Source organism: Oncorhynchus mykiss, chromosome 7 (genome assembly GCF_057628025.1).
Source record: "Oncorhynchus mykiss isolate SJ-2025 chromosome 7, ASM5762802v1, whole genome shotgun sequence".
Classification (NCBI taxonomy): Eukaryota; Metazoa; Chordata; class Actinopteri; order Salmoniformes; family Salmonidae; genus Oncorhynchus; species Oncorhynchus mykiss.
Window position 1 is genome coordinate 7472460 of NC_143028.1, and position 11802 is coordinate 7484261.

An 11802-nucleotide genomic window follows, 5' to 3' on the forward strand; every position below is an offset into this window, starting at 1 on the left:
CAGCTCATACTGCTCAAAGATCACAATAATGCAAAAATGCCATAACTTGTGAAATCGTTAGGAATGAATTTATCCGACACCTGTTCTGTGTCAGATGCGGCGTTATAGCAAAATAGCTGGAAATTCAGTGCAGAGGAAAGTCTGTTCAAGTTGTTCGATATCCACTTGTAGGTGTAGGCTACTTTTATGTCTTACAGTGCATTTGGAAAGTATTCAGACCACTTGACTTTTTCCACATTTTGTTACGTTACAACCTTGTTCTAAAAATGTAGAACATTTTTTTTCTTTCCCTCAATCTACACAGAATGCCCTATAATGACAAAGCAAAAACAGGTTTTTAGAAGTTTTTGCAAATGTTAAAATATATATATTTATATCACATTTATATAAGATTCATACCTGTTACTCAGTTGAATCACCTTTTGGCAGTGATTACAATGTCGAGTCTTCTTGGGTATGACGCTACAAGCTTGGCACACCTGTATTTGGGGAGTTTCTCCCATTCTCCTATGCAGATCCTCTCAAGCTCTGTCAGGTTGGATGGGGAGCGTCGCTGCACAGCTATTTTCAGGTCTCTCCAGAGATGTTCGATCGGGTTCAAGTCCGGGCTCTGGCTGGGCCACTCAAGGGCATTCAGAGACTTGTCCCAAAGCCACTCCTTTGGGACAAGGTCCTGAGTGCTCTGGAGTAGGTTTTCATCAAGGATCTCTCTGTACTTTGCTCCGTTCATCTTTCCCTCGATCCTGACTAGTGTCCCGGTCCCTGCTGCTGAAAAACATCCCCACAGCATAATGCTGCCACCACCATGCTTCACTGTAGGGATGGTGCCAGGCCAAACAGTGCAATCTTGGCTTCATCAGACCAGAGAATCTTGTTTCCTCATGGTCTAAGAGTCCTTTAGGTGCCTTTTGGCCAACTCCAAGCGGGCTGTCATGTGCCTTTTACTAAGGAGTGGCTTCCGTCTGGCCACTCTACCATAAAGGCCTGATTGGTGGAGTGCTGCAGAGATGGTTGTCCTTCTGGAAGGTTCTCCCATCTCCAGGTTAGTAAACTCGCTACAATCATGCAGTAATGTTACAGTGTACAGTCAGTAAGCAGTTTAGCACTTACACCGGCGGGGCCCAGTGGTAATAAATGAGTAAAAACCAAAAGCTTACCTTGACTTGGAAGAGCTCCAGTGTTGTGTTGGATAGTCATAGCCAGCTAGCTAACATAACATCCTTCTGTTTGAGTACGCTAAACTAGCTTGCTGCATTTGCTAGCTAAGCAAGTCAAACAAAGGAAATTACAGTCTCCCTCTTGCTTCTCCTTAATTTTGGAAGAAATTAAATTGTTCAAAACTGTTCAACTATTGTCTTTCTCTCTCTTTGACTGAACTACTCACCACATATTATGTACTGCAGTGCTAGCTAGCTGTAACTTATGCTTTCAGTACTAGATTAAGTATCTGATCCTTTGATTGGGTGGACAACATGTCAATTCATGCTGCAAGAGCTCTGATAGGTTGGTGGACGTCCTCCAGAAGTTGTCATAATTACTGTGTAAGTCTATTGAAGGGGTTGAGAACCATGAGCCTCCTCGGTTTTGTATTGAAGTCAATGTACCCAGAGGAGGACGGGAGCTAGCTGTCCTCCGGCTACACCATGGTGATACCCAACAGAGTACTGTTGAGGCTACTGTAGACCTTCAATGCAAGTGTATTTTAATACATTATTTGGTGACTTGAATATATTTAGTAAAGTTTTATCTAAAAAGGATAACGTTTAATGTTTTACTATTTTAATTTTTATCAAATTCACTGAGGATGATGGTCCTCCCCTTCCTCCTCTGAGGAGCCTCTACTGGTCCATTGTTGTCCAAAGGTTGCTACCAGCCGCTAAACTAGATGTCCCGTTCTTCCAGGATGTTGGCCTGAGGTAGGACTACATAGGTTTAAATAGTGGAATAGGGTGGTGGGGTTGTAATGAGTGTAGGGTTAGATGGTACCATATTTTACCTTTTTCATGTAAAGTATAAAGGATTTATACCCCAGTCTAGTTGGTGGCGGTAATGCAACATTTATTGGATGCCAACCGCCGTTAAACCTCATCGAAGAAGAAGACGAAGAACGCTAAGCAGAATCAGAGAGAGAGGTTTCAATCAACATTTCTTTGATAAAGCTGCTTTCATAACCATTGCTAATATGTCAAAACTACAGATGCTGAATGTGTTTGTCACGGAGCGTTTGTCAGCGGCTGCTATGGAGATATTCGGAGCCGTGGAGAAGACCGTAGCAGAGTATCAGGAAGAAATCTGCCGTTCAGCGGAGGAGAACGAGCGTTTACGCAGGCTGTTGGATTTGGTTAGCAAACCAGAGATAAAGTTACACAGAGCAGGTTCGTACAACATTCTGTTGTTGTAACGAGATTTGACTAATAGACTAGATTAATGTTTATTTTAGATTTTTTTTTAACCGTTATTTTATCATGGAGTCATTCGTGTGCAGGGTTGCCAGGTCTAGCTAACATTTCTAGCCAATGACTACTCGAAACCTGCCACAAGGCCTGAAAACTAGCCCCAATTTGGGGGGTTGCAGTAAAAGAGGATTTGCCACGTTTATCCAGTAAACCCTTTTCCATAACGTTATCGAGCGAATTAAGAAGGAATATTCGCGTCACGACGTAAGAATCTAAATGCGTTTTCCATGAAAATAATAATTATTGCGAGCTAACGTGATGTAATCGAGGAATTTTAACATGTCGCAAGAGGAAAGACAAATCGCCCTTATTAAACTCGCCAGATCATTTTCCATCAACGGATGTCGATTTAACTCGTTTGACTGCTATGATTGTAAATCAATCCCATTTGTGAATGTGTATAACTATACATAAATCCGACAGAAGAGTTTGAGTGATGAAAGTTGGACAGAGGATCACAATCTCTGCGCAAGACACACTTGGACGAATTTTAGGCAATTTTCTGGCAGTTGTGTCCTTACGTGCCAGCAGGGTTGGGTAGGTTACTTTCTAAATGTAATCCATTTGTTACTAGTTACCTTTCCAAAATGTAATCCGTAATTTAATTTTTGGATTACCCAAACTCAGTAATGTAATATGATTACATTCCGTCACGTTCCCCTTAAGAGCCATTGTAAAAATACAAAAATGTATGTTTACTTTATTTAACCTTTATTTAACTGTTGAGCCACATCTATTGCAGAATGAAACAATGTTACATTTTACATAGCTGGCCATTACATTTTACTTTATAGGGTTGATTATGTCGGTTTCTGACCATTCACTTTCTACTATATATAATAATATAATTAAATTATATATTTACATTAAAAACCAAAGTATTTCAGAATTCCAGTCATTCCAATAAATGCTATACACCTTGATCTTCAAGAATAGGACTTGGAAATATGTGTAACCGATGTGAAATGGCTAGCTAGTTAGCGGTGGTGGCGCTAATAGTGTTTCAGTCGGTGACGTCACTCGCTCTGAGACCTAGAAGTAGTGGTTCCCCTTTACAGTGTTTGTTTACATTTACAATGTTTTAGAAACATTGGAGTAAAACAAGCTCATATTTTGGGTTCTCATGGAATGTGACAGTTGAACTAAGCTCATGAGGCATTTATATGTTATATTCTTCAAGAATCAATTGAGATATATATATATATATATATATATATATACAGGACCAGTCAAAAAGTTTGGACACACCTTCTCATTCAAGGGTTTTTATTTTCTACGTTGTAGAATAATAGTGAAGACATAACTATGAAATAACATATGGAATCATGTAGTAACCAAAAAATGAGTACTCTACTTGATGTCTAACATATGCCAGCCAATGTGTCATTCTCCACATTTTAATGTCAGTTTTTTATTGTGGACTTTTCCCGGAGAGGGAGTTCCATAACGGCCATTTCAAATGTCCACTCGAGACTCAAGAACTGCTGCTGTCACACCTCCTTCCGCCCCTCCCCATCACTCATTCAGTAACAGCCCCCCTCACTTCCTGAAAGTCAGCAGCAACCGGTCACAGTAAAATGGATATATTTTTTTTAAATTTTTTTAAGAAATGCGATGGTGACCGCAGTGCAGAGTAGGCAAAAAACCTGCAGCCCAAGAACAATTCACCCGCAACATCGTTTTCCAAGTAGCCCAAATTTCGGGGAAAACCACGGGCATGGCAACCCTGCTCATGTGACACGTTATGATATGTTTAAAGGAAGAGGCAATACGAACACGCCTGGTTCCCAAATTGATGACGTATGTCGCGCAGTTGAGAGTCGAGTGGAGACGAATGGATTCGGTTCAGTCAGTCATTCTGGTGATACTAGTTTATGCTGGCTAGTTGTCACAGCAGCATTGCGCTAGTTTAAACGTGTAAAAGACAGTGATGCTTATTTCGATGGGCGAGGGAGAAATAACTTGTGGTATTGGTCACCATCTGGATATCACCCTGATATGCCAATTAGCTAACGTATCGAGAAACTCGATCCATTGGAATACTGCGTTTACTTGATCTTATTTAAAAGAGCGCTCCGTTAGCCACGCCCCAGGACATTGCTTGACATTTTGCAGACACGTTTTAATAGGAAGAAACGCCTCTCAATTTAAAATGGGTCGGTGACGTCACTCTCAGACATTGAAGGAGTTGTTCCCCTTGCTCTGCAAGGGCCGCGGCTTTTGTGGAGCGATGGGTAACGATGCTTCGAGGGTGACTGTTGTCTATGTGTGCAGTCTGTCCTTCACTCTTGATTGCCGAGCACTGCTGTCCTGCAGTAGGGAGAGGGACGTAGCTAGATAGTCTAGCCAATTGCCAATATCAGGCCAGAGTGACAGCTAGAGCACATTTATTGTAGTGATTTTCACCGAAAATGTACAACTGCGACATAAAAAAAAATCAACAATGGAATGAAGTCCCAACTTCGGCAAACAAGTTTACAATTCTCGACAGGTTACGTGGGTACAGTAAGTATGAGGCGTGACTGTAAACATCTTTGATATCAAGCATCTCAATCACGTCGCGTGATTTCGCAGGTTGTTTGGTGACCCGTTACAAAATAGAACTAGCTAGCTGAGGACGACTGACTGAACCGAATCCGTTCATCCCCACTCAACTCTCTGCACGACATACGTCATCAATTTTGGGCACCAGGCTTGTCTGTATAGCCTCTCCCATGCTAAAGAGCTTCGTCTCTTCCTCGGTCGTCACTAGATACCACAGCCACAAAGTCATACATCCCTCCTATTTCTAACATGTATCTTCATAAAATGTGATTTTAAACTTAACCACACTGCTAACTTTATGCCTAATCTTAAGAAAGGTTAAATAAAAAAATATCAAAAAGCACATCTTAGCCAATTTTGACTTTGTGGCTGTGGAAACGCTTTCTCTCGGGCTATAAGCACCCTCGAACGAAACTCTGGTTCACCAACATTGCTTTGTATAAATCACGTGCTGGGGGAGCGAGCCGCTCTAAGGACATTCCTGACCCGTAAACGACAAACCAAAATCTAAAACCAACCCTTACCTTAACCCTAACCAAACCATTAACCTTAACACTTAACTTAAACTAATTCTGAAATAAAATACATTTTTGCAGATCAGGAGTGCCCTTATAGTCTTTTCTGTGCTGTTTAGTGTAGACTAGTCAACAAAATCGTCTTATTTTTGAGCACAGAGAGGGCTTCCAAACAACATTTCTGATACTTTATTAAAGCTGGAATATGTCCTTTTTTGGCCAACTGACCAAATTCACATAGAAATGTAGTTATAGATCTGTCATTCTCATTGAAAGCAAGTCTAAGAAGTGGTAGATCTGTTCTATATGTGTTAATTCTCTGCTTCCCATTCTTAAGTTTATTTTTTTACTTTGTTTTTTACACCAGCTGAAAATACAATATGTTTGGTTATGGAAAATATATTTCACAGCAGTTTAGATGGTACAATGATTCGCTACACTATGCTTGCTTGTTTTGTCACAAACTGAAATAAGGCAAACTATTAGAATTTTAGCAACCAGGAAATGACTGAGCGATTTCTGCATAGTGCACCTGTTTAAGATATATTGTTTCCCTCCAGACTTCCAGGTGCTGACTCCTGCCGTTTACCCTGAGCAACTTAACTGTAAGCAGGAGTGGAGCCCCGGTCTGGGGCAGGAGGACCCAGAACCCACACAGATTAAAGAGGAACAACAGGAGCTCCTACTCAGTCAGGAGGACTCACCTCAGCCCTCACATCTTTACCAAAACCAAACTGTGGATGACGGAGAGAGGGTTATTCTACCTATCATCATAACTGAAGAGATCAAAACAGAAGCTGATGGAGAGGGCTACATAGTACCAGAACCAACCAGTGATCAGCCCCTTTCAGTTCATCCAGACTGCTCTGCTGCAGTGGAGAAACCATATCGGTGTCAACAATGTGACAAAAGCTTCACACGTAAGGGACACTTGACCATCCATTCAAAGATACACACAGGAGAGAAATCTTATCTGTGCAAACAATGTGACAAAAGCTTCATCCAGAAAGGCGACTTGGACAGACATACAAGGGTACACACAGGAGATAATCCATACCAGTGCAAACAATGTGGCAAAATGTTTAACCAGAAAGGAAGCTTGACAATCCATTCAAGGATACACACAGGGGAGAAACCTTATCAGTGCAAAGACTGTGACAAATCCTTCAACCAGAAGATGGAATTGATATTGCATATGAGAGTTCACACAGGGGAGAGACCATATAATTGTCCTGTATGCAAGAAAGGTTACATGGCATTAAGCTATTTAAGACTTCATCAGCGTGTTCACTCTGGGGAGAAACCTTACCAGTGCAAAGAATGTGGCAAATGCTTTGGTTATAAAGGAAGCTTGAAGTCTCATATGAGCACTCACACAAAAGATTCAGCCTGAAGTGAGAACAACAAATGATTACTCACTTGAATTTCTTGTTACGTCCAACTTGTAAATAATTTATGTTCTATTTTCTGGCATTTGACAACTAAACAAATGTAGTTATGTGAGAGGAGTGATAAAACATCAGTCAGTATCAGATTTGTAAGCTCATTTTAGCTCTCACTTTTTTTGGATACCTACTGGCCAGGACAATGAGGGAATTTGACCATGCTGGCCTGGCTGAAAAGTGATTGCATCCTTTTTGAAACCAGGCTGCCTCCCGGGCATGAGCCATTCCTCCCTCACCGCTCTTGCCTGGTCACATGACAGGCCATAGTCCGGTGCACCGCGGTTCAGCCTAATCAAACTCCTGCACTGCTGGCTTCAGGAAGTCGTTACAGCTGTGTCTAGCAGAGCACACACTTGGATTCCTAAACAATAGGAGTTCATATTCAATTGTTTAACAATACATACAGGATATTTGGGCCACTATCTGTACTTTTGTCTGCATGTTAGAATATTGAAGTAGCCTATTATGTCTTTGTTGACTATATGCAGCAAATATTTTGTATGTTTTATTTATTCATGTTTTTGTGTGTGGGGGGGCGGGGGGATAGATCAGCTTTAATATTGCAGACAGATTGTGGCTTTCAATGTAATTGTCTGCATCATTTCCCCCATATATATAGATATATCTATATATATATTTACATTTTATTATTTTCCCCTAACCCTACCATCCCTCCCCTAATTGGGGTAAACTAAACTAATGGACAACAACACTTAGGTTTCTACTTCCATCTTATATATACACTATATAAATTTTACAGACACAGTATATTTTACAATAGTTATCTTTTGTTTGTTTTTAGTCCCTTCCTTCAGCTACCCTCCCATATATCTCTGAACACCATCCAACGTTGATTTCTATTTGCCATATGTTTTCCAACTGTGCTGCTGTTCAGAACATACGTTCTGAAACTCTACACATTCTATATTTGACATGAGTTATCTTGTTATTTTTAGTCCCGCCCCCAACTCCACTCAACCCCTCACATCCATCTCTGAACATCATAATGTTTTGATTGCTATTTTCCAGAACAAAGGACAGATTTCCACCGGTCTAATGTCCATTGCTCGTGTTTCTTGGTCCAAGCAAGTCTCTTCTTCTTATTGGTGTCCTTTAGTAGTGGTTTCTTTGCAGCAATCGACCATGAAGGCCTGATTCATGCAGCCTCCTCTGAACAGTTGATGTTGAGATGTGTCTGTTACATGAACTCTGAAGCATTTATTTGGGCTGCAATTTCTGAGGCTGGTAACTCTAATGAACTTATCCTCTGCAGCAGAGGTAACTCTGGGTATTCCTTTCCTGTGGCAGTCCTCATGAGAGCCAGTTTCATCATAGCGCTTGATGGTTTTTGCTACTGCACTTGAAGAAACATTCAAAGTTGTTGAAATTTTCCTGATTGACTGACCTTCATGTTAAAGTAATGATGGACTGTCGTTTCTCTTTGCTTATTTGAGCTGTTATTGCCATAATATGGACTTGGTATTTTACCAAATAGGGCTATCTTCTGTATACCACCCCTACCTTGTCACAAAACAACTGATTGGCTCAAACGCATTAACCTCTTGGTGTTAGGGGGCAGTATTTTCATTTTTGGAAAGAAAACGTTCCCGTTTTAAACGGGATATTTTGTCAGGAAAATAAGCTAGAATATGCATATAATTGACAGCTTTGGATAGAAAACACTAACGTTTCCAAAACTGTAAAGATATTGTCTGTGAGTATAACAGAACTGATGTTGCAGGCGAAAGCCTGAGAAAAATCCAATCCGGAAGTGCCCCAGGTTTTGAAAGCGCTGCGTTCCAATGACTCCCTATATGGCTGTGAATGTACCATCAACGAGCTTACGCTTTCTACGTATTCCCCAAGGTGTCTACAGCATTGTGACGTAGTTTTACGCATTTCTGTTGAAGAATAGCCGTATGGGGGCACATTGCGTAAGTGGTCACATGGTGGCTCCGAGAGAGATTCTCGTGTAAAGTGCAGAGGTAGCCATTACTCCAATCGGTCCTAGAGAAAAAGGAATTGTCCCGACGGATATATTATCGAATAGATATTAGAAAAACACCTTGAGGATGGATTCTAAACAACGTTTGCCATGTTTCTGTCGATATTATGGAGCTAATTTGGAATATTTTTCGGGCATTGTGGTGCCCGCAATTTTCGGGCGATTTCTCAGCCGAACGTGAAGAACAAACGGAGCTATTTCGCCTACAAAAATAATATTTTGGGAAAAATGAACTTTGGCTGTCTACCTGGGAGTCTCGTGAGTGAAAACATCCGAAGTTTATCGAAGGTAAACTATTTAATTTGATTGCTTTTCTGGTTTCCGTGACAAGTTTGCCTGCTGCTAGCAAGGCATAATGCTATCATAATGCTAGGCTATGATAAACTTACACAAATGCTTGTCTAGCATTGGCTGTAAAGCATATTTTGAAAATCTGAGATGACAGGGTGATTAATAAAAGGCTAAGCTGTGTTCCAATATATTTCACTTGTGATTTTCATGAATAGGAATATTTTCTAGGAAGATTTATGTCCATTGCATTATGCTAATTAGTGTCAGATGATGATAACGGTCCCATTCACGGGCTGGGTGTCACTACAGGTTAAGAAGGAAAGAAATTCCACAAATGAACTTTTAACAAGGTACACCTGTTAATTGAAATGCATTCCAGGTGACTCCCTCATGAAGCTGGTTGAGAGAATGCCAAGAGTGTGGAAAGATGTCATCAAGGCAAAGGATGGCTACTTTGAAGAATCTCAAACATATTTTGATTTGTTTTCCACTTTTTTGGTTACTACATGATTCCATATGTTAATTCATAGTTTTGATGTCTTCACTATTATTCTACAATGTAGAAAATAGTAAAACAGTGTGTCCAAATGTTTGACTGGTACTGTAATATATATATATATATATATATAACATTCTATTGGTTGCAAGAATTTTGTATAATAATTAAAAATGAAAAACACTTGAATACGCCGTCATTTTGTGTATCAGTACATCAAAAATCTCTTCCCAACTATTTTGCAATAATGCTATATGACACAGCGGTCATTTTTTTGGTCCGTAAAATAAACTGGTATACTTCTTTTCTTTTATCACCATTTTCGTTAACCAATGCAGGGCCGACAGGCAAGTTTCTTTCTCCCCCCCTTCCACTTGCCTCTTCCATTTTTGCACTGATGCTGCAATTAGTTGGTTGTAATTTTGGGTAGAGCAGACATTTCCATATATTTGTGTTAGCTGCATGTGTGACAACTCCACCAGTCCTATCTATGAAATAATTTACAAAGATTATACAGTTAAAAAAAAAAAAATCTCCAAAATCATGATTTTCTAATCAATTAGTATATTTGAGTTGAACCGTTACTTATTGTAATATTTGTTCTGTCTTTTCTGGTGGATTAAACTGAAATTGCAACCAACTTTCTACAGCTTGTTTTAAAAATAGAGATATTTTGGAGATTTAATTTTTAAATAACTGAAAGTGAGAGGTTGAAATCTGAATAAAGGGGAAAAGGCCATTCTTGAACATGGGGTGAGACATGCTTACTAATCTGCTAGAGAACCAGTACGGATTTAAGTATAACTTTGTATGACTGAAGCCTTTAGTGAGAGGTCTAATGCTTTAATATTTAATCATTTCTGCCCTCCGAGTTCATATTCATTATTTAAATAGGCCTGTTTAATTTTGCCTGGTTGAATATAAAATGGAATATTTTTTGCTCATAATTTAAACAAGTCACTAGGTGTAGGCAAGGCCATAAGTAAACTGGGACATGACTAAAGAGTTAATCACGGGACTTTTCCACAAATAGGCAGGTATTTTCCTTTCCATGGTTGCAAGACCTTATCTATTTTTACTAACTTTCTATTAAAATGTATTGTAGTGAGAATTTCTTTCTTTCGGGATATGAAAACAGTATGTTCTCCAACCCTAACCACTCAGACCCTACCCAGATGGTCATGCGTCATCGCAATCTTCGCTCTCTCTTTCCCACTACTCTCTGCTCTTCTATCCTATCATCTCTCCCTTCTGCTAAATCCTTCTCCCCCCTGATTCTGCCTCTTCAACCCCACTCTCCTCCCTTTCCACATCCTATGACTCAAACTGTCCCCTTTCCTCCCGGCCGTGTTGGCCCAGCCCTCCTGCTCCGTGGCTGAGTGACTCATTGCGAGCTTACAGAACAGGACTGCATCCAGCTTAGCAGAAATGTAGGAAAACTAAACTTCCGGAGGACCTATCATCCTTTCACTCCCGCCACTCTACCTTCTCTTCCTCTGTATCCACTGCTAAAGCCACTTTCTACCACTCTAAATTTCAAGCTTCTGCCTCTAACCCTCGGAAACTATTTTTCACCTTCTCCTCCCTCCATCCCTCACTCCCCCTTCCTCTCTACGGACGACCCCATCCCCTTCTTCAGACCCTCTCTGGAGACCTTCTCCCATTCCTCACTTCCCTCATCAACTCATCCCTGACCACTGGCTTCTTGACCCTTAGCAGTCAGGCTTCTTCTCTGAGTCATGGAGGCTCTCCCCACTGCCAAAGCTGACTCTCTTTCCACTGCCTTAGACACCGTGAACCATCAGATCCTCCTCTCCACCCTCTCAGGGCTGGGTGTCTTTGCACACCCTTGGATTGCATCCTACCTGCCAGGCCGCTCTTACCAGGTGACGTGGAGAGGATCTGTGTCTGCACCACGTGCTCTCACTAATGGTGTCCCCCAGGGCTCAGTTCTAGGCCCTCTCCTCTTCTCTCTATTGGTCGTGGAAATTCTAACCAGAAAGGAAGACAGAGACTGTAGATTCCTCAAAACAACTTATTTTATTATAAG

General features: G+C 40.7%; 1 protein-coding gene across 1 annotated transcript; it reads left to right on the forward strand.

The window, feature by feature from the left end:
- The first annotated feature begins 685 nt into the window (after nt 1–685).
- On the forward strand, nt 686–9941 carry LOC110527316 (uncharacterized). The gene is made up of 2 exons (XM_021608508.3): nt 686–2375; nt 6076–9941. Exons 1-2 carry the CDS (start codon nt 2066–2068, stop codon nt 6906–6908), a joined length of 1143 nt encoding a protein of 380 aa, XP_021464183.2. The 5' UTR covers nt 686–2065; the 3' UTR covers nt 6909–9941.
- The last annotated feature ends 1861 nt before the right edge of the window (nt 9942–11802 follow it).

Coding starts and splice junctions, on each gene's coding strand:
- LOC110527316 (XM_021608508.3), top strand. CDS start 2,066: ATGCCAACCGCCGTTAAACCTCATCGAAGAAGAAGACGAAGAACGCTA. Junction 2,376..6,075: donor GATAAAGTTACACAGAGCAG/GTTCGTACAACA, acceptor GTTTCCCTCCAG/ACTTCCAGGTGCTGACTCCT.